Genomic DNA, 23,057 nt, shown 5'->3' on the forward strand with positions numbered 1-23,057 from the left:
GGCACGAACCCGTGTCCCCTGCATCGGCAGGCGGACTCTCAACAACTGCGCCACCAGGGAAGCCCCAAACACGTATACTTTTAAAATTAGAAAAATACAGTGAAGATTTTTAATACTTCAGATTTTGAGGAAACATTTTACTTACCAGATCTACAATAATTTACTTCTATGGCCTTGGAAAGTCTAGTCTCTATAGAAATATCATGTGTTTAAGAGCTCACTATAAGGAGGACTAGAGCACAATTCCCAGTTGGTAAAAAGTCTCACGTGACCCAAATCCTGGTTCCAGATGGTTAACCCAAATAACTCTCATATTTTATTGAGCACGTACTATGATCAAGTACTGATTCAGAATCTGGATCCAAGGGGATTGTGTAAATTAAGTATTAATCCCTATAGTCAGATCCTTATCTCCTGATTATCCACTGGAAGGGTCTATCTAAAAACTTTTATTCTTCTCTACATTAATGTGGCAGTCCAGAAATTTAGCTTCCTTTTTGCAAAGATTAGTGAAATGTAACCACTTTGGCCACATGTATGGAAAATGAGTTCTAATTGAGTCTTATGGTGCTAGTGTCAGAGGCAAGCACATATGTAGAACTTGGACCAACTTCCCAATTGGTAAAATTCCTACTCAGTCTTGAGTCCTAGTTCCTGAAGCCTAATCCAAATATCTCTCAGCACAGTCTTCACTACAGAGCAACTGCCTGGCTCCTCCAACTGCATCTGAGATATATGTGCATTTATTGCTACAAATATTTAAAAGCTAAAAATTCAGTTAGGTTCTTAGCAAGTAATGATAATTTATTTTTAAAAGATTATCGTGTCAGTTTTCATCTTACCTCATCCCCTATGCTGAGTGTTCTCTGAGATCAGAAATTTCATAAGTATGCCAATAAATACATTAATGTATGATCAAGATTAATGCCAACTTCAAACACTACCTCAGAAGCATTGTGGATTTCTACATCTGTTAGAACACTTCCTTAGAGATTCCTCCCTCTCAGTATCTGCCAGCTCTATATTTTTGAGTGGACATCAGAACACTTTGTGTGTGTGTGTGTTTGTGTGTGTGTGTGTTTGTGTGTGTGTGTGTTTGTGTGTGCACGTGCACATGTGTTTGAAAATTTTATTTAAGACTGATAACAGTGATGTGATTTTTGAAACTGTTTCCTAGGTACTGTTCAAGGAGGAGACAACTTCCAAATGGAGATGTCACAAGTGGGATTCAGCGCAGATTACTCTCCTCAAAATGTGTGTGTATATCAGATAACATTTGCCTTAATACTTCTGGGTGCAGTAACCCCATACTAAAGTGGGGGAAACAGCCATCTAGTGATCAGCAGTCCTCACTCCTAGTCATAGTCATTTAGTTTCTTTGCTCTGCTGGCTTATCATCTGAAAAACAGAGGTTAATAATGCCTTCCCTTCCCTATTTCACAGGGAGTTTTTTATGGGGAAAAAATGAAAATATACAAGAAAGCTTTTGAGTGCTCCAGGGAACAGGCACTATAATAATTCAAGGCATTATCACTGCAGGAATTTTCTTTATATCGATTAACTACCGGAAAAATTTGTTAAAAACACACACTCTTGTCATCACTGTCGTTGAATTCTGAGTTGCCGGCGTATCTTTTTTCTAAGAGCAGAGACAGAAAAAAATAGTTGAAAAAGTAAGGAGTTAGGAAAAGAGTGAGATGGGACATCTTCTTAGCTCAGGGAAGTCCATTCTTTCTTAGAAACATCCATCTCGCAGGCCTTCTGATTCTAATTCTACTCAGGATATGAGTGCAGTAGTAATAATAGTAAAAGAGGCAAAGAGGTGACACTGGGAAATGCTCAGGCAACAGTATGAATTCAGAGGATTTGATTGACAGAATAAAGGACCAGGATCACCTTATTTCTCTCTATAATAAAAGGTGCTAACCTTTTCTGGATCACCAATTGTTAGAGATTAAAGTTATGGGTCTTTCCCTCAGAAAAAAATCTAAGTGAACCCACACAGAGAGAATTTTTCACACCATTTCCTGAGGTTTTGTACACTCCCTGAAGCCCCTTCCTGTACCCAGATTCAGTCCTGGATTTATGACAGTCATTCACAAAATTTCATGGTCTCTTATCCTCAAAATGGGACACATTATTTCCCTGTTTGCTATTTTTTAAATGGCTTTGTATTTTTCATTCCAAAATCATATCTTGATAAACCATAATGGAAAAGAAAATGAAAAAGAATGTATATATAACCAAATCACTTTGCTGTACAGTAGAAATTAATTCCACATTGTAAATACTTCGATAAACTAAGTTTAAAAAAATTAACAAAAAACCCCCCAAATCATATCTTTGATGTTTTCTAAGATCGAAGATCAAAAACTTAAAAATAAGAAGTCCCATCCTGACCAACCCTACCTTCTGTGATGACTGAATCGAATATTCAGATTGGGTTTTGAGTCAGTCCTGAGTGGCCTGTCCTCTTTGGCCCTTCCCCACTGGTGCTGACCAATGTCAGTCATTCTTCTCATATCGAGTGTCACAGCTTCAGGTTCCTTTTGTAGCTGTGCCATATTCAAATAGATGGGATAGGATAGAGAGGATTAGAGGAACATTTGAGAAGGAGTAAAGAAGAAAGAGAAAGAAGTTGAAGATAGACCAGGTCAGAAGAGGGCCGGCACATCACGTCTGGGGTAGCAGCGCCCATCTCTCCTCCTCTGGCAGCAGCGCTTCCTGTTTCTGGAGCATGCCTCATATCCTGAGCTCTTCTTAGGAATATGCGAGGCTGGAGGCTCACTTCTGACTCCTTTCTAAAGGCTCACAACTGTTTGGCATTTGCAAACATGTGCCTTTGCATGGAAATTTGAAGATGGCTATGGTACAGATTTATCTTTAAAATGTGTTGTACTAAACAAAGCCCAAGGTAACAGCCCGTGGGAAGGCTTTCTTTCCGGCACAAAATATATCAAAACAATTCAGAGATATATCAACACACAATCCGTTAAAAAAACAAAATTCAGCTGAGTGAATTTGAAGATCTAAGCAGCTTTATTTAATGATTCACGAATCAGGCAGCATCCCGTCTAACAAACAGAAAGGAGCTCCAAGGAGCTGTAGAAAATGGAAGGCTTTTTACAGACAGAAGGGGAAACAGTTGTATTGGTTCAGGCAAGGTCACCTTCCTGTAGGGGACAGAAGGGCTCTATCGGGTGGCTTACCTCACTAGTGCTGACCAGGAAATTCCAAACTGACCAGTTAAGATCACATTCCTGGAAGGGGGGCGTTTGAAACTGCAATTAGGTTCGGTATTAAGTCTGGGTTTGGTGACGTGGACTTGGCACAAGTGTTTCCATTTTTGGCCTGTTGTCTCTTTTCTTTTTAGCAATTCGTGTACATTTTACTTCATCACGCTTAGTTTTTTTTTCTTTAAATTTAGACCATTTGTTTCAGTGTTTGGCACACACTACACTCTTATGCTTTACAGGTGATGTCAGTGCTTTTCATTTTTCAATTATTTTAGGATATTTTGATGCTGGGTGCAGTAGGAGCTTATGACTGGAGTGGGACTGTTGTCCAGCAGACACCTCATGGACATTTGATCTTTCCTAAACAAGCTTTTGACCAAATTCTGCAAGACAGAAATCACAGTTCATATTTAGGTAAGGCCTAGCAGCACTTGGCTCAGCAAATTTAAATCCCATCCTTTAAACTAGCGTCTTGTTGAATCTCAGGGTCAGTCCAGCCAAGTGCTTGAGCTGTCCTCTAACTGTTATATTTGTTACACATATTTCTGTTGCCTCTTTGCCAGTCAGGCCTTAGCCCGTAACTACTTAATGAAACGCTGTGTATTTGACTCATTAATCTCTTCTGGCTGTTCCAGCAGTTGTTATTCCTGGGACATGATTTGTGTTTCTCCAAAATAGAAATTGTTCCTAAGAGTCAATACGGTAAGTGGTAGTCTTATATCCATTTGGAGTTCCTAGTCTTTTTGTTCGTGTAATAAGCAGCCACCAATTTCGAGCACCTGCTATGGGACAGCTCCTGAGTCGGCTGTTCTATCTACGTAACATTTAATCCTTCCAACTACCCTTTGAAGGAAATATTATTATCCTCATTTTACCTTGGAGAGCCAAAGAAGTTAGTTACTTGCCTAAAGATAAAAAACTTAGTAAGTGGCAAGTCCAAAATTTGAACCTGGGACTGTCTGACTCCAAAGCTTATGTTCTTTCCACTGTGCAAATTTCCACCTTTTAAATTCATTTAGTTTATTCATTCAAGAAATATTGGTTGAGTGTCAGATTCATGAGTGGCTCATGGGGACAACCCAGAATCTAGGGCCAGCTTTACAGGGAGATGGCCCGCCTCCCCTGGGCGGTGCTGGTGGCCAAGGGGCAGAAGCAGGTTATCTTAGAAAAAGGAGGACATGCACTCAGTAGCACCAGCAGCTGTGCGTCACACTAACGAAGAGGACCTCTGATCATCTCTGCTAAAGTCACAAGCCTGTCTGGCCAGGATAGTCAATGGTACCGACTCTGTGACCCCTTCTCTCCTAGGTTACTCTGTGGCTTCAATTTCTACTGGAACAAGTGTCCACTTTGTTGCTGGAGCTCCTCGGGCAAATTATACCGGCCAGATAGTGCTGTACAGTGTTAATGAGAGTGGCAATATCACAGTTATTCAGTCTCACAGAGGTGACCAGGTAAATTCCATTGTTTAAGAAGATGAAATTAATTTCAGGGACAACCGGACAGGTGGGGAGTTAGTAGAAATGGAAACTAACATTTATCGAGTGCCTATCCTGTAGCTGGCTCTGTGATCTGTGTTTCCTTGAATATTCGTTCCTTAAACCTTCACAACAGTACTGAGATCTACCATCCCCTTTTGACAGGTTACTGAGGGTTTAACTACCTTTCTAAGGCCACATAGCTTTCATGGGTTGAAGCTGTCATTAAAGCCCAGTGATGACAGGTGCCTAACCAGTGCTTTGTAGGCAAGCCCCTACAAAGAGCCGAGGATCTGGAGGAGAAATAAGGAGAAGAAGGGAGCAGGATAGCATTATAAAGACCGAGCTGCTACATCTGGGCTTGTCGAGGTGTCCTGTGGCTTTGACATTTCTAAAAGTAAAACAACTCCCTTCTCTGCCACTTTCTTCTGACGTGTGACGGTTTGGTGGTCAGAACCTGTGACGCCGCCCCAGTCGTGGCCCACGAGAGCAAAGGCCAGCTGATAGATTCCTATTTCCTTGCCAAGTAGTTTTGACTCATGGACTTAGCACGTATTTGAAATGATCATCACTGAACTCTAACAGCCAACAGAAAATTTTCTTCCTTAAATCAGAGAAACCGACTATCCACAGATTTCCCTTCTCTGGGATTAAATCCGATCCACTGTCTCTATGGACTTTCCAGGAGTAAGAAGATCTGAGTCTTTGACTTCCTTGACCACAAACCAGCTATGGTCACATACTTTTCCCTCCTCTTTAATATTTTAAAGAAGGGTGCTTTTATTTTGAGGAAAGTAATGCAAGTGTTATGGAAGGAATCATTTCTTATTCATTTCTGAATCCTCAGGAGGCATTCACATAGGCATACGTTGAACCTTGGTTGGATGGAAAGATGATCATTCAGATTCCCAGCCTCTCATTTCCTTTTATCAGCAACTAGTTCTCCAGCCCAATCTATCTGGGAACGACTCTACTGTCCCAGAGCATGCCATGGACACTTACATCACTCGTGCTTTCCCACTCCACTCCACCTAGCAAATTCCTTGCCATCTTCTAAGATGCAATTCAAATAATACTTAATCTTTCTAAGCCTTTCTGACTCCTGTGCAGTCTGATCACACAGCATTTGTTACTTGCCTCTATTATAATATATTTTACCACGGAAGCACAATTATTTGTTTCACTTCCCTCTTCCCCTGCTGCCTTTGTGTACAACATCTCAAAAAGTTTCTAAGCGTTTCTTTTTTTTTTCTTTTCTTTTTTTTTTTTTTTTTTTTTTGCGGTACGCGGGCCTCTCGTTGTTGTGGCCTCTCCCGTTGCGGAGCACAGGCTCCGGACGCGCAGGCTCAGCGGCCATGGTTCACGGGCCCAGCCGCTCCGCGGCGTGTGGGATCTTCCCGGACCGGGGCACGAACCTGCGTCCCCTGCATCGGCAGGCGGACTCTCAACCACTGCGCCATCAGGGAAGCCCTTAGTGTTTCTTAAATGTGGTCTTTTACCCACCAGCATCAGAAGCACCCGGAGTGCTTACTTCAAATACTGTTTTCTTGATCACTCCATGGGCATGGTATCAGAATCTCTGGAAATGGGTCTCAGGAATCTCTATTTTACAGATACTTTTTTGGTGATTTTTGTGCACCCTAAGGTCTAAGAACCAAATGTTAGTTTGTGATACAACCGGAGAGAAGGGGCTATGTTATCCATCTTTAGGTACCTAGCACCTTACAGGCAACGAATGCTCAATTTTTGCTTGTTGAATGAGTAAACAGAAGTTCAGCTTAATACTAGGAGTATAGGAATCCTAAGGTTGATATGCTTTATTACTCCAGATTGGCTCCTATTTTGGTAGTGTGTTGTGTGCAGTCGATGTGGACAAAGACACCATTACAGATGTGCTCTTGGTAGGTGCGCCAATGTACATGAATGACCTAAAGAAAGAGGAAGGAAGAGTCTACCTGTTTATTATCACAAAGGTAAAAAAAAAAAAAATTATTAAAGTGACTTCGTTTGATGTGCTTTAGTATTGGTAAATAAAAGTTAATCTGCATTTTTGCAGAATTAAGAAGATTTATTATTGAATGATAATTTTCATATAGAATATGGTTTATTTCTTTATAAATTTATTTATTTTTGGCTGCGTTGGTTGTTGCTCACGGACTTTCTCTAGTTGCGGCGAGCAGGGGCTACTCTCCGTTGCGGTGCACGGGCTTCTCATTGCGGTGGCTTCTCTAGTTGCAGAGCGTGGGCTCTAGGCGTGTGGGCTTCAGTAGTTGCAGCATGTGGGCTCAGTAGTTGTGGCGCACGGGCTTGGTTGCTCTGAGGCATGTGGGATCTTCCCGGGCCAGGGATCGAACCTGTGCCCCTGCGTTGGCAGGTGGATTCTTAATCGCTGAGCCACCAGGGAAGTCCTAGAGTATGGTTTATATTTCATCATTTTGAGGATGTCACCATTAAGTTATAGTTTTAAAAATCACATTGACAAGCATAAATTAGAGCTTAACGTATAGTGCCCTGCCGTTTTCCACGAGGTCTTTGAATACATATTCTCTTTACAAATAAAGTCATTATAAATGCACATTGTTTTTTGAAATACATACATACACACACACACACACACACACAAACATCTGTGTATTTCCCAAGTATCTCATTCAATTATTCTTCTTTGCTATAAAGGTATAACAATAACAGGGCAAAGCTACCTTGTTAATATTTTACAGTGGTAAGTACAAATTTTACCAGGCACTTTAGAAACCTCCATATATTCCTGGATGCTTTCTACAGTAGTTTGTCAGGAAATTCCATTGCTTAGTGTAACATTTAGGTATATATCCAAGTCTTGGAAATTCCAGTTCTTGCACATAAAACTAAGCACACTTTAATGTGGAAAAGCCCAGTTTTTCCAACTTGCAGACTGAACTCTCTAAATCCACGCACATAAGTATAGAGAACGTAGTGAAACCAAAATTAAGGGCACAGGTTGACATAGAAAATTAGATGACCAGATACAGAAAGGATGGAAAAAGAGAAGCTAATATTAATATAGTAAATATTATATTTATCTGTTGTGACATTTTGTCCTACCTTATTTATTTAAATTAATGTAAGAGTTAGCCCTTTATCAGAAGCAGTTAAAACAATTTTAAAGCATATAAAGAATGTGCAATTGAGTATTTAATAAGGGAAGAGCATATCTACTAGTTTGGAAATTTAACAAATCCCCAGTTTCTTAAATGTTTCTTGCTAGTCAGTCTGAATTATCATTAATTGTTGAAGGTGAGAAGATCTTCCAGTATTTTACCAGACTCAGCAACAAATTGATTTCCATAAGGTTATTATAGAGGAGAAGGAATCAACACTGGCCCAGTTTCATGAGTGAGAAGCATTGCTTTCTTATGAAGTCATGAAATATTTCCATTCTTGATTTCAAAATCTGAAGAAAAAAAAAACACACGACTGTCTTTCACAAGAAAATGTCTTTTCTTTGGCAGGATTATTCAGTGTTTCTTATAATGGGATATTAACAATCTCATTTTTCACTTTCTGTGCCATTATAATTATGCCACTGTTGTTCAGTAGTTTTTAAATAAAGGACTAAATTAAGATATTGTTTTATTTTGTCTCTACCTTAATTTTATTGAAGAGATTAGTAGATTTTTACCAGAAAATTTTTAAATAAAAAAATTTGGAAACAGCTGAGTGAGCATTCTAATATTAAGGGGGAAAAAAAGACAAAGAAATGGACACTTTTATGTAGGTTGTGCAGCCACAGTAAAGAGAATCGCTTCCTTTCACCTTGGTTTATGAGCAGATTGATTGCCTATGACCTTACTTGCTAAAAAAATCTTTTGTTATGTCTCATCATAAATAGAGAATTTTGAATTCTAGGTTTAAAATCTTATCCATTTTTAACAATTTGCAAATTGGTTTGGGCATCATTTGCTGTGAATTTTAATTATAAAAATTGTAAGTTTTTCTCTTTTTAATTGAAGTATAGTTGATTTACAATATCATGTTAGTTTCAGTTCAGCACAGTGATTCAGCTATACATATATAAACGGATATAGATATATTCTTTTTCAGATGTTTTTCCCTTTTAGGTTATTACAAAATATTGAGTATAATTCCCTGTGCCATACAGTAGGTCCTTGTTGGTTATCTATTTTATATATAGTCGTGTGTATATGTTAACGTAAGGTTTGCTTTAATTGTCCCCTTTCCCCTTTGCAAGGGCGTTTTGAATTGGCACCAATTTCTGGAAGGCCCCGAGGGTGTTGAAAATGCTCGGTTTGGTTCAGCGATTGCAGCTCTTTCAGACATCAATATGGATGGCTTTAATGATGTGATCGTTGGTTCACCTTTGGAAAATCAGAACTCTGGAGCTGTGTACATCTACAATGGTCATGAGGGCACCATTCGCCTGAGGTATTCCCAGGTAATCCAGTTTCGTGGTGATTATTTACATGTGAGTATCATTCCTTTAGAGCTAGAGAGTATCATACGGACCATCCAATCCACCCCTCTTGTTTTATAACTTCATTCACTCATTCATCAGATGCTTGGTGAACCTCTACTGTGTGTCAAGCGCTGATAAGTCTCTGGGAATGCTGTAAAGTACCGGACAGACAAAATTGTGCTCTTTGTGGATCTTCCATTCTTGTGGAGGAGACAGGGGAAAAATGAGATAAATAAGATAAAATAATCCAGATAATAATAAATGATAAGGAATTTTTAAAAAACTAATATAGGGAATAAATTTTCAGGGCTGGGAGATATCAGGTATTTGAGTGGGTGACCAAGAAAGCCTCACTGAGAAGGCAGCTTTTGAATAAACACCTGAAGGAAATGAGCTAGGAGAAGAATCAGGACCCAAACTTGCATCAACTCCTTCCCAGTCCACTGATCTGTCACTGCTTTGTTATTTTATGTGAGAGATTCATGCTATTTCTTTGATGAAAATGTGGCTGCAAAGAATGATAATCAGATCAGATAAGATGTGATTGAAAAATCAATGGAATTCTGTGGAGAATAAAGCAACCTGGGAAACGGCCATATAAAGAACATACCAAATACCGTATGCTAACACATATATATGGAATCTAAAAAAAAATGGTTCTGAAGAACCTAGGGGCAGGACAGGAATAAAGACACAGAAGTAGAGAATGGACTTGAGGACATGGGAAGGGGGAAGGGTAAGCTGGAATGAAGTGAGAGAGTGGCATGTACTTATGTTATACTACCAAATGTAAAACAGATAGCCGCATATCACAGGGAGATCAGCTCGGTGCTTTGTGACCACCTAGAGGGGTGGGATAGGGAGGGTAGGAGGGAGACGCAAGAGGGAAGGGATATGGGGATATATGGATACGTATAGCTGATTCACTTTGTTATAAAGCACAAACTAACACAACATTGTAAAGCAATTATACTCCAATAAAGTTGTTAAAAATAAGTAAATAAATTTTAAAAGTATGATTATTAATTCTTGTAATAAATAATTCTAAAGTATAAAATTAAAAAAAAACATACCAGGGCAATGTAGATGCTGCCTTTTTTCTGTTTCAGTTGTCATGGACTATAATTTCATCTCAAACTTGCTCTTTTAGAAAATCTTGGGGTCTGATGGAGCCTTTAGGAGCCACCTCCAGTACTTTGGGAGATCCCTGGATGGCTATGGAGATTTAAATGGGGATTCCATCACTGATGTGTCTGTTGGTGCCTTTGGACAGGTCATTCAGCTCTGGTGAGTCACTGAGAGCCAGACACAAATTAGCTAACGAACAAATGGGCTGCTAAGTAGAGCAGATTGCTGTGCCAGTATTATTGAAATGTCACATGCGTTATATAAGACTCTAAGACATTTATATGTCATAGTTTGCATAGAGGAAGGAATATGTTTTTCCTGGTGGAAGGAAAAAAATATTTGCTTAACATTAGAATCAAGTTTCTCTTCTCTATATAGTGAGCAGAAAAAGTACATTGAAAAGACAAAGCTCTTGAAATGGTATTCAGGATATTTCTGATTATTATCTTCCAAATAGCCTTACCTCAGCTTGCAGAAAAGAATTCTTATGAGAATGCTCTAAAAATACTGAACACTGAGACCGCACGAGTAAAGTGCAACTTCTCATGTGGTTAAAAGGTATCTTTTACAATTATTGGTCATAAACAAGAAGCCATTATTTAGGTTTAGCTGACCTCTCGTTGACCTCAGGAGGAGTTGAAGAGCAGGGGGGAACAATAAGGGATTCAAGGGCCATGTGAGTCAAGGACAAAAATAAATATATTGGGCTGGTGAAGGACTGGAATCAAAAAGAAATAGAGAATTTGATCAAGAGTCCCCAAGAAAATATAGTTCATTTATCCATTCATGTCTGCTGAAAAATGTGCTTTTTTAAATGTCCAAATACATCAAGAACAGAAAAAAAAAATTACCTATTGAGTAAATTACATTGAGTTCAATGAAACTATTTACAGTATCTCACTTGTGCTTTTAAAGGATGAAATGCATTGTTTTTAGTGCAGCATTGGTTTTTTTTTTTTTGGCTGCGCTGTGGCTGCTGCATGTGGGATCTTAGTTCCCCAACCAGGGATCGAACCCGTGCCCCCTGCAGTGGAAGTGCGGAGTCTTAACCACCGGACCGCCAGGGAAGTCCCTTAGTGCATCATTTTAATGAAACCTTCATGTGGAAAAAATAAAACTCAAGGATAATATTTAAGACTTTGAAAAAAAGAAAATATATTTACTGAATAAAATCAGTTAAAAGTAGCATTAAAATAATACAAGGTATGATTACACATAATTATATGGATGATTTGTAAACAATTTTGTAAGAAATCATACCTTTTAGTGAACATCACCCTGTAGCCACCTTGGTTGGCCTCATGCTTGGTAGGCTATATACTTACTCTATTATGACATTCCCTTTTAAGATAGTCCATGGTGGCCAAACTTTTTTCTTTTTTTTTTTTTTTTTTTTTTTTTTGTGGTATGCGGGCCTCCCTCTGTTGTGGCCTCTCCCGTTGCGGAGCACAGGCTCCGGACGCGCAGGCTCAGCGGCCATGGCTCACGGGCCCAGCCGCTCCGCGGCATGTGGGATCCTCCCAGACCGGGGCGCGAACCCGGTTCCCCTGCATCGGCAGGCGGACGCGCAACCACTGCGCCACCAGGGAAGCCCCCAAACTTTTTTCTTTGAAGGTGAATTTGATTCTTCTAAAAACTCAAGACACATGGAGTCAAATCAATTTATTGAGGGGATCAGTTAAGCTAGGTTAATGCCGTTTTGTGGTCACATTCCTATAAGGTGCTAAGACTGGTTTTTCTGGGTAACTTCCTGAGAATAATTTTTTTAACATTTATGTCTTTCAGGTCACAGAGTATTGCTGATGTATCTGTAGTTGCTTCGTTCACACCAGAAAAAATCACTTTGCTCAACAAGAACGCTGAGATAAACCTTAAACTCTGTTTCAGCGCCAAGTTTAGACCTGCTAAGCAAAACAATCAAGTGGGTGAGTAAACCTGAAATAATCTATACAACAGATATGTTTGCTTATAGAGTTTTAGTCCTGAACGTAACCCATACTTAGGATTTGGAAACCAAAAGAAATAAGGGTCTTGCAGATATTTGAACTGCCACATATTTGAGGTGCCTGAGAATGGTTAATTCGGTTTGTTTAGACCTTCATCCGTCATCTCTAGAATGTAACATTCTGCTGCTGAAGGTCATAATTTCAATGACATAATCATAGGCTCTCCCAATCTATCCTTTAAGTCTCTCTTACCCACACCTTCCTAACTGAAAACCATGGGCACGCGCAGATTTCACTGAACTCAAGCCCGTATTAAATGAGTACACTGTATGTTGGCTTTGCCATGATCTCGATAGAGTGTGTTCTGTACAAGGATCAAATATTCCTATTCTTAAAAATTTAATAAGCATGAAATAATGAGAAAGTATAAAACAATATACCATTTGTGCCCAGTGTTTTACATTTTCTAAATAATCCAAAGAAGTGAGTGAAAGTCTGAAGCATGTCCTATCAGCAGGAGAGAATAGGGAAGACTGTGTGCAGATGTCAGCAGAAGCTGTTGTTGTCTCTCCCTGGATGGGTCCAGTCATCTTCCAGGGCCTGGCTGAGGTCCCACAAACTCTCTGATGTCTTTCTAACCACTGCATCTCCCCTCCATCTCTCCTGCTCCAATTGTCTCAGTTCCCTCAATACGTAGCCATTGATTTAGCACTTGATCCAACACTACCTTCTTTCATTTGCTGCTGTTTCATGAGTCCTAATCCCCTTTCATCAGATTTTGGCTCTAAAATTTAGAAACCCGTAGTTCCTACAGCTATTTCATTAGGTGGTGAACAAATAAACTAGCTTAAAGGGTAAAAACATAGAGGCAGGTTATTTGTCACGATTCATACCAAGAAATAAGTAGCTTACGAACACAAAAAGTTAGATTCACATCTTGGCACACCTTCCATATTTCCTACTTTGCATATTCATCTGGCATTTTTCTTTTCAGGTGTTCAAACACTGACCCAACTCTGAGTAGCACATCTCACAGACCTGCCTTGTAGCACGTCCATCTCAGTAGACGCGATAGTTGAGTCAAAAACCATTACTGTATAAACATGAAGTGGCTAGATGGAACGTAGAGCATGGTGATTTTCATTAACAATACTGTATTGTATATTTGAAAGTTGCTGAGAGAGCTTAAAAGTTCTCGCCACACAAAAAAATTGTAACTTTTTGAAGTGATGGGTATGTTAACTCACTTTATTGTGGTAATTATTTTGCAATATATGAAATCGCTATGTTGTATACCTTAAACTTACACAATGTTATATGTCAATGATATTTCAATGAATCCGGGGGAATAAAACATTCAATATAAAAGATTAATTTGGAAAATCTATTAGTTGGCAGAAATGACTGGTAGGTCACCTCTCCTGGCCCTGAAGCATGGATTTGTCTCATGTATCTTCCTCCCAATTTTTGACCGTACTTCACCTCTTCTGTTGCCACACACTCAAAAAGGGCATTCTGCTTTGAGAATTTCATTCCCTTCTATTCACTGTCTAGGGTCTTCTGCTATGGGGCATCTTTCCCTTTGAATCCTTCTTAATGCCTTAGGTCCACACAGTCATGATCATTTGTCACTTAATTACCTGGCAATAATAGTATGTAAGACAGGAATCCCATCTCCATGACTTTGGAAAGTGAATTTATAAAGTATATGGCTTCTATTATTTATTGCATCAGGTGCACACTCCAGTTTAAAGTTAAGAACATAAAAAGGATTATTATATTGCCTATGTGGCTGTGTATCATTTTTACCAAGCTGTTGGAAAAAAATGTAACAGTATAATTACCACACCTACTAACTTTGTCCTAGATACAATCACTTCCCCAGCATAACTTTTCCTTTGCTTTATTTTCACGATTTATTTTTAATTCTTGATTCCTTTGTATTTTATCTTTGTTAACCTCATTAAGTCATCAGAGCAAGAAAAATTATACATACATCACTTCTAATAGATATTTGAAAGGTAACACACAGAATGCTTTTGGAAGTATATTCAACCTTTAAAATATTGGAAGTAATAAGACAGAATAATCCCAAATAAGGCAGTTGATACTATTAATAGTATCAGATCTTCTCTCTCAGTTTTGGACATGTAGCCAGCAGACTTTATTGAAGGTTCTGATAGTTTGGACATTGGCTACTGACATCAATTTTTATCACATTTGTTTCTCATTTCCACTTCCCTAGGTTAGTATTATTATCTCTGTTTTATAGATGAGGAAATGGAGGTTCAAAGAGGTTAAGCAAATTGCCTAAAGCTCGTAAATGGTGGGATTAGGATTCAAAGCATCTATCTGTCTGATTCAAAACTTGTTACTGCAATGTTACATGCCTTTCCCCAAGTAAGCATCTAGAATATGCCAGGCACTATACATGTCCCCTTAGAGTATCTAACTTAATCCTCAAATAACAGTGAATCCTCAAAACTGCATAGAAACAGCAGGAACATGGGATCTGATTTCAAAATTACCCAAACTTTATTTCTGACCATGCCCTTGCTGTATGAACTGAGGTGAATTATTTTGAAAAATAGGATAATATTCTGCTCATAATCTGAAAAATAGGATAATATCCACGTTCCAGGTTTATTGTAAAACTTGTATAAGATAACATATAAGAATGTGTTCAATTGTAGGCACTCAACAGTTCCTTTCCTTTTCATGTCACCACTTTATGGACAATGAAACCGATATTTGAGGAAGTAATTTGACTAACTTCATTCAGTAGATTTCCTGGTGGCCAATCTACTTTTCCTTCCACTGCATCAAGCCATGTTTCTTTGAATCACATTTCTTTGCATCCAGTCACGTATTGACACATCATACCAGAGCTAGAATTACAAATATCATAGGCCATCCATGGTTCATAGTCCATCAATAGAAAGACTGGTTTTTGTTTTCTTGAAGTCAAAGACTTTACCCAATAAGACACGATAAAACAGGGATGCTTTTTCCTTAAAAGTTTATTTGTAATAACATTTCTTTATGACTTTTATTATAGCCATTGTATATAATATCACAATTGATGCAGACCAATATTCATCCAGAGTAACCTCCAGGGGATTATTTAAAGAAAATAATGAAAGGTGCTTGCAGAAGACCATGATAGTAAATCAAGCACAGAGTTGCTCTGAGTACATCATCCACATACAGGTGAGGCCTCAGAGTCATCCATTGCATTTCTTCTTAAAGACTAATGAATGGCGAAAGCCTAAAATGGAAGCTTATGAGTTAGAGAAATGCTTGTTCTTCTAGTTAATGCTTTTCTTATCTATGAACAGGAGTGTATTTCCTTTATACTAGTATATACGGTCACATTCTATTATTGTGTAAGTTAGTTGCATTAAATTTTATTTGGGATTGCAAGTAAAAGGGCTGAAAATAAGATTCTTAAAGAAATCAAGGACAGTGCTTTCTTAGATGTTTAACAGGAAGAACTTTTAGTTGACAGTAAATTTTATTTTGACATTTTCATATGAGGAGAAATTTTATTTATTTTTAAACGACTGAAAAGGATAATTCTAATTGTACTTTCCATTATTGGATTAAATTGATATAGGTGAAGGATGGTAGATTATGAGGTAAAAATTCTTGGCTATAATCTTATGCCATAATTACTACAGTTCACATGGATTTTTAAACTCCCAAGTAGGAAAAGTGCTTCTCAGGAGAAAACTAAAAGAAAATCTATTTTATAAATTACATGACTATTTCCCCCTAGAAACCATGTAATGGTATTTGAAAGTGTAATTTACTCAGGAAACTATTTTTAAAAAGAGTTAAGAACTTTCCTAGAATGTGGTTCTCAGAGTTTAAGATGCATAAGAATTGCTAAGGAAACTTTTATAAAATGGATATTCTGGAACCCCACCACCAGAAATTTGGGTTTGAAGGTCCAAGGAATGCGCAGGTCTAAGGGGCATCCCCAAATCCATCTGATGTAGATGGATGGTACAGAGATAACATCTCAAGAAATGCTAAGTATAAGAGTTGGAAAAACAAAGTTAATGGTCGGATGAACTAAAATCAGTTGAGTTATTTATATTCAAGTTGAAGGTTTCTTCTTTGTGAAGGCCTGGACTTTTGTATTGTTGTTAATGTGCCAATTATACAACTTCTTTAAAGGGATAAAAGCCAGATTCCATTTTCTCTTACCCTTGTGCTAAGTGGTGGATCAAATTAAATGTGTAATCCATTGTGGGGGAATGAAGACAGCCAGGCTGTGGTGCATGTATGTATGTGTGTATATAGATATATCTTCTGTTCTCTGACATGTATACTTGTGAAGTTTTTTATGAGGTGTGTGTTATTGTGGTCAGCTAAGACCACAGGTGTTCCAGGTAACACACCACATTTGCTATCATTACCAAAGTCCATCCTATGTGCCAACGCTGCAGCCAGCCGAGGACACATTTCCTTGTAGTCAGGAAGCCATCGTCGTGGTCAGGCCCCTCCAAAAGGGCTCAAGATAGGAGTAAGTCCTGCCTGTGAATGAACTAAGAGATAATAAAGATACCACTTCTAGGAAAATGCAGATTTCATTTTTAGTGCTTACCATTGTACAGACATTGTTCTTTCTTGAAGAAGAATGCTAGATGGCATCTGCAACCCTGTTTTGGCATTATTTTCATTTTTCAATAGACAGGAAACCTCAAAAACCGGAAGCGGCCCAGGCCTCCTGGAACACTGCAAATCCTCCACTGTTTTTACTAAAGACAAAGAGGAAATGTCATACTTGTAGCTGGACAGTGTTGGTTTTAATGTCTGTAGAGTGATACATGCATCATCTTCTATGTGCAAATAGCAGTTCAGCCACTAACAGTCAGCTAGGCCAGAAGTTGGGGAGCTTGGTTTGAAGTGTGGGAAACACTTTTATCTGGTTTTGTAGACTAAAGTTAGGTTCTAAGGAAGGGAGTCCCCTTGTCCATTCCTGACAGCCAACCCTGGGCACTTTCCCTTGTAGGTCCTAATATTTTCTTCCAGAGATTTGGTCAGGACATCTAAGGACTGCATAAGTCTTGGCAATAGGAATTGGAAGAACATGGCCAACAGCCCCAGAGCTTGGCACTAACAGAGGGGTCTTCTGAGCATTTAAAACTGGACATCTCATCTAAATATTAATAATTACTTGTGTATAAATAATGAGATTACTGATGAGCTTAACTAAGAATTACTGCTTCAAATTTTTACTGAGCCCAGGTTTTTAAGTCTCTTAGAAGCGGAGAGGCTAAGAACAGACTTAGGACAGAAGTGAAGAAGCAAGAGCCTTGAAAATTCAAAACAGAGCTACTCTGCATGATTGAGAGTAGACTGTGTCCTTAATCATGAACACATTTGTGGTTGTTTTCTTGTTTTGAAGCTGCCGTGCCCTAATCAACTGACTCTGTGCATGTGTGTGTTTAGGAGCCCTCTGATGTTGTCAGCTCTCTGGATCTGTGTGTGAACATCAGTCTGGAAAACCCTGGCACTAACCCTGCCCTCGAAGCCTACTCTGAGACAGTCAAGGTCTTCAGTGTAAGTGTGGTTTGCCCTTCTTGGAATTCAGACCAGCTGACAAAGTTTCACAGTCACTGCCTTAGTGTTTGAAGGATACTTAGGACATAGCCTTTAAGTTGTTAATTTTCTAATTGAAATACAGTTACTTATATGTAAAGTTTACCAGCATGTAATTTCCATGAAGGCAGGGATTTTTGTTTTCCTTGTTCCCTGTTCTATTCCCAGCACCTTGAGCAGTGTTTGGCCTACCACAGGTGCTCAATAAATGTTTGTTGAAGAAATAAATAACAATAAAGTGAACACCTTGTGCTCACCACCCACTTAAAAAAAATAAAATGGTACCAATACCTCTGAAATTCTCTGTATCACTCCCCACCCCATCATACCCACTTTTATCTTGTTCCCCCAAAGCAAATCATCATCTTGAATTTTGCATTTATCAATGCTTTTCTTTCTGATGTTGCTAAACATGTATATATTCCTAAAACATTGTTTAGTTCTGCATGGTTTTGAACTGTATGTAAATGGAGTAATACTATATGTGTTCTTCCACAATTTGCTTTTTTAACTCAAGAGCAAATTTCTGGGATTATTTTTCCTTTTGTATAGATCCCTTTCTATAAAGATTGTGGTGATGATGGAGTTTGCATCTCTGATCTAGTTCTAGATGTTCAACAGCTACCAGCAGCTCAGTAAGTTTTCCTTTAAAGTTCAGTGAAAACTGTAGAAATAAAAGACCCATTAGATTACTTCATTTGGGTGAATGTTTATGGAGATTTTTTCCTATAAAAGAAACATCTGTAACTCTTAAAAACCTTTAAAATCTAAATTTCAAAGTATCTAGGAATAAACCTAACCAAGGAGGTGAAAGACCTATACTCTGAAAACTATAAAACATTGATGAAGGAATCTGAAAATGATCCAAAGAAATGGAAAGATATCCTGTGCTCTTGGATTGGAAGAATTAATTTTGTTAAAATGTCCATACTGCCCAAAGCAAACGACAGATTGAATGTAATCTCTATCAAAATGTCCATGACATTTTTCACAGAACTAGAACAAATAATTCTAAAATTTATATGGAACCACAGAAGACCCCAAATTGTCAAAGCAATCTTGAGAAAAAAGAACACAGTTAAAAGTGTCTTCAGACTATGCTACAAAGCTACAGTAATTAAAAGAGCATGGTACTGGCACAAAAACACATATATAGATCATATAGGAACATGATAGAGTCCTGAAATAAACCCATGTATTTATGATCAATTAGTCTATGACACAGGCAAGAATATACCATGGAGAAAAGACAATCCCTTCAATAAGTGGTGCTGAGAAGGCTGGACAGCTACAGGTAAAAGAATAAAATTAGAACATTTTCTCACATCATATACAAAAATAAACACAAAATGGAGTAAGGACCTGAAACCATAAAACTCCTAGAAGAGTACATAGGCAGAACACTCTTTGACATAAATTGTAGCAGTATTTTTTCTGTCTCTGTCTCCTAAGACAAAAGAAATAAAAGCAAAAATAAATAAATGGGATCTAATTAAACTTAAGGGCTTATGCACAGCAAGGGAAACCATTGACAAAACAAAAAGACAACCCACTGAATGGGAGAAAATATTTGTAAATGATATGACCAATAAGGGGTTAATATCCAAAATATATAAACAACTCATACAACTCAAAAAACCAAACAACCTGATTAAAAAATGGGTAGAAGACCTGAACAGACATTTTTCCAAGGAAGACATACATATGGCCAACAAGCATATAAAAACATGCTCAACATCGCTAAGCATCAGAGAAATGCAAATCAAAACCACAATGAGATGTCACCTCATACCTAGCAGGATGGCTATCATCAAAAAGAACACAACGAATGTTAGTGAGGACGTGGAGAAAAGGGAACACTTGTACACTGTTGGTGGGAATGTAAATTGGTGCAGCCACTATGGAAAGCAGTGTGGAGGTTTCTCGAAAAACTAAATATAGAACTACCATATGATCTAGCAATTCCACTCCTGGATATGAATCCAAAGAAAACAAAAACACTAATTCAAAAAGATAGATGCACCCCAATGTTCATAGCAGCATTATTTACAACAGCCAAGATATGGAAGCAACTTAAGTGTCCATCAACAGATGAATGGATAAAGAAGATGTGTGACACACACACACACATATATACGTACATACACACACATTTACATATACAATGGAATATTACTCAGCCATAAAAAGGATAAAATTCTGCCATTTGCAATAAACAGATGGACCTAGAGCATATTATGCGTCATGAAATAAGTCAGAGAAAGACAAATACTTTATGTTATCACTTATATACAGAATCTAAAAAATAAACATATATAGCAAGACAGAAATAGACTCACAGTTAAAAATAATAAACTAGTGGTTACCAGTGGGCATAGGGAAGGAGGAAGGGGAAAGACAGAGGTAGGGGATTAAGCGATACAAACTACCATGTATAAAATAGATAAGTATTAAGCATATATTGTACAGCACAGCAAAATATAGCCATTATTTTGTAATAACTTTAAATGGAGTATAAGCTCTGAAAAGACTGAATCGCTATGTTGTACACCTGAAACTAATATTGTACATCAACTATACGTCAATAAAAAAAATAAAAACAAATTTCAATTTCTCTCATCCATGTAGAAGTAAAACACTAAGAAATATAAAACCACTTGTATTTGGATGGTGCTTTTTTCTGCAATGTAATTTAAAGCCACAAAAAAGAAAATCCAGTAGCATTTAGTTATTCATTGTCAATATTATTTTACTATGAAGATAATTTATTATTAAGCAATTTTCTCAGTCTTCTAAATAGTAAATCTAAAGTTTTTTTTAATGAGTAAAAGTATTTGAATACTAGCTTTAAAAAAAAAAACACTGTAATGACTTTCTTTTTCTCCTTTTTACTTTTAACAGACAACAGCCCTTCATTGTCAGCAACCAAAACAAAAGGTTAACATTTTCAGTAACACTGAAAAACAAAAAGGAAAGCGCATACAACAGTGGGATTGTTGTTGATTTTTCAGAAAATCTGTTTTTTGCTTCCTGGTCCATGCCGGTATGTGAAGGCACCCTGTGTTAACTGCTCTGTTTCCTACTTGTTGTCAATATACTCAAATCTCCATGTCCTCTGTGTTTTCTGAAGAAACACCTTAACCCCGAGCATGATCAATCCTGACTTGTGGCTCCCAGCTAGTTAAACCACTTGAGAACATAGCGTGGCTGTGTATCTAGACCAATTCTGCTTCACAGCTTGGGTCAGTTTTCCTTTGCCCCGACACTTGGCAGTAGTAGCCAGACTCTACCATAAACTCTCCTCAAGCCATCTGTGTGATGAGACTTCCTCGGTGCCGCACAGATGCTGAGAGCTGCACTTGCTCTGAGAAATTAGAGTCCCACAGCTCAGCCAGAGCTTAGTAACCACAGGTCTTGCTGCTGCCAAGATGCTGCATTCCAATGAGGTCAGTTAATCATGTTGAGTTGATCGCTATTCCAGGAACACACTTGCCCATGAATGTCCCTCTGGTCCCTCCTCTGCCACCAAGCAGTGAAAAGGAGAGAAGAAAAAAGCTGAGATTTTCCAAATTCACTACTTGATGAAAGGATTAAAAAATGGTTTCATCCAGTTTAAAGTCAATGTGAACTTAATAGATTTAGTGTTCTAAACCTATTCTGACTTCAGTGTTTAAAGTTCTTGTGCCAAATGACTTCTTATTTTAAAGAGAAAAAAACCTGAGGAAAACTAAAATGATTCTTTAAATTATTTAAGATATAAACAAAAACTATATTTTATTTGTCTTTCTCTTGAAACTACAACTTTGAAATATACTGAGAGAAAAGTATGTATTAAAGACAGCATTTCTAAACAGTGGATTAAAGTTATTTTGTGCTTCTGAAATACAAGAAATATGATTTATTTTTCTGGGTAAAATTCCAGTATTTGACCTCTCCTTTGTCTTGTTGGGTGTCCTGCTTAGCAATAAAAAATAGTATGTTAGCCACGTGGACAATTCATACAAGATTTTCAACTCTTGGTGTGAACCAACCTTACTGCTAGAATTTCCAGGTGGTTTATACATCCTTCAGCACGTATGTGCGTGCGCATGCACACATACACACATTGCATACTAACTGATCATTGTTTCCTTGGTCTCATTCAGGTTGATGGGACAGAAGTGACATGCCAGATTGCTTCATCTCAGAAGTCTGTTACCTGCAATGTGGGCTACCCTGCTTTAAAAAGGGAACAACAGGTACACCTTGCATTTTATCCTTAAATCCATGCTGGCCCCTCCTTACCATTGGTGTTAACCAACGAACCATCTTTATTAGGTATCGTCATTTGATAGGCACCACAGAATAACTGCCTGCATGTGTTTTTTTTAATTTAATTTATTTTTTTTATACAGCAGGTTCTTATTAAATGTTACCTATTTTATACACATCAGTGTATATATGTCAATCCCAATCTCCCAATTCATCCCACCACCACCACCAGCGCCCCGCTGCTTTCCCCCCTTGGTGTCCATACGTTTGTTCTCTACATCTGTGTCTCAATTTCTGCCCTGCAAACCGGTTCATCTGTACCATTTTTCTAGGTTCCACATATATGCGTTACTATACGATATTTGTTTTTCTTTCTGACTTACTTCACTCTGTATGACAGTCTCTGTGTCCATCCACATCTCTACAAATGACCCAATTTCGTTCCTTTTTATGGCTGAGTAATATTCCATTGTATCTATGTACCACATCTTCTTTATCCATTTGACTATCAATGTTGCCTGCGTATATAGAGGAAGTTTTTAAATATCTGCATGTTTTCTTTAAGTTCTTAATAAAAGTGGGATTTTCCCCTGTGCAGTTCATTCCCAAAGGTACATACGATATAGAAAGTTCTTTATTTCTGAACACATTGACCAACACTGGCCAAAGTGCTTTACAGAGTCATGGATATCATTTTTAACCCCTGGTAAGCAAATTTTACATCAGCACAAAGCCTTCAAATTCAGATAAGTGTAAGTGCCTGTAATGTGCTGTATGTATATGTCAGGTGAATTCAGTTCTATTCTGAAGGTAAGGCAAGGTGGACAAATACACAGATATTCTACAAATTATAAAGCTTAAGGTTTATAAAATTCAGAATCAAATGGGAGTGAGTTTACTTTTATGGGACGCTTTTTTTTTTCATGTTGGTCCCGGAGCACAAAGCGTCATA

General features: G+C 38.0%; 1 protein-coding gene across 1 annotated transcript in view; it reads left to right on the plus strand.

Moving 5' to 3' along the window:
* Positions 1-23,057, plus strand: part of ITGA2 (integrin subunit alpha 2) — a 112,258-nt gene that overhangs the window by 69,085 nt on the left and 20,116 nt on the right. The window contains exons 10-21 of the mRNA XM_055086887.1: positions 1,178-1,254; positions 3,512-3,650; positions 4,545-4,690; positions 6,544-6,687; positions 8,946-9,149; positions 10,321-10,457; positions 12,084-12,223; positions 15,303-15,454; positions 17,705-17,815; positions 18,407-18,489; positions 20,756-20,897; positions 22,000-22,092. Of these exons, the coding sequence (XP_054942862.1) occupies positions 1,178-1,254; positions 3,512-3,650; positions 4,545-4,690; positions 6,544-6,687; positions 8,946-9,149; positions 10,321-10,457; positions 12,084-12,223; positions 15,303-15,454; positions 17,705-17,815; positions 18,407-18,489; positions 20,756-20,897; positions 22,000-22,092 (1,568 nt within the window). The remainder of the gene's footprint in view (positions 1-1,177; positions 1,255-3,511; positions 3,651-4,544; positions 4,691-6,543; positions 6,688-8,945; positions 9,150-10,320; positions 10,458-12,083; positions 12,224-15,302; positions 15,455-17,704; positions 17,816-18,406; positions 18,490-20,755; positions 20,898-21,999; positions 22,093-23,057) is intronic.

Source organism: Physeter macrocephalus, chromosome 8, assembly GCF_002837175.3.
Source record: "Physeter macrocephalus isolate SW-GA chromosome 8, ASM283717v5, whole genome shotgun sequence".
Taxonomy (NCBI): Eukaryota; Metazoa; Chordata; class Mammalia; order Artiodactyla; family Physeteridae; genus Physeter; species Physeter macrocephalus.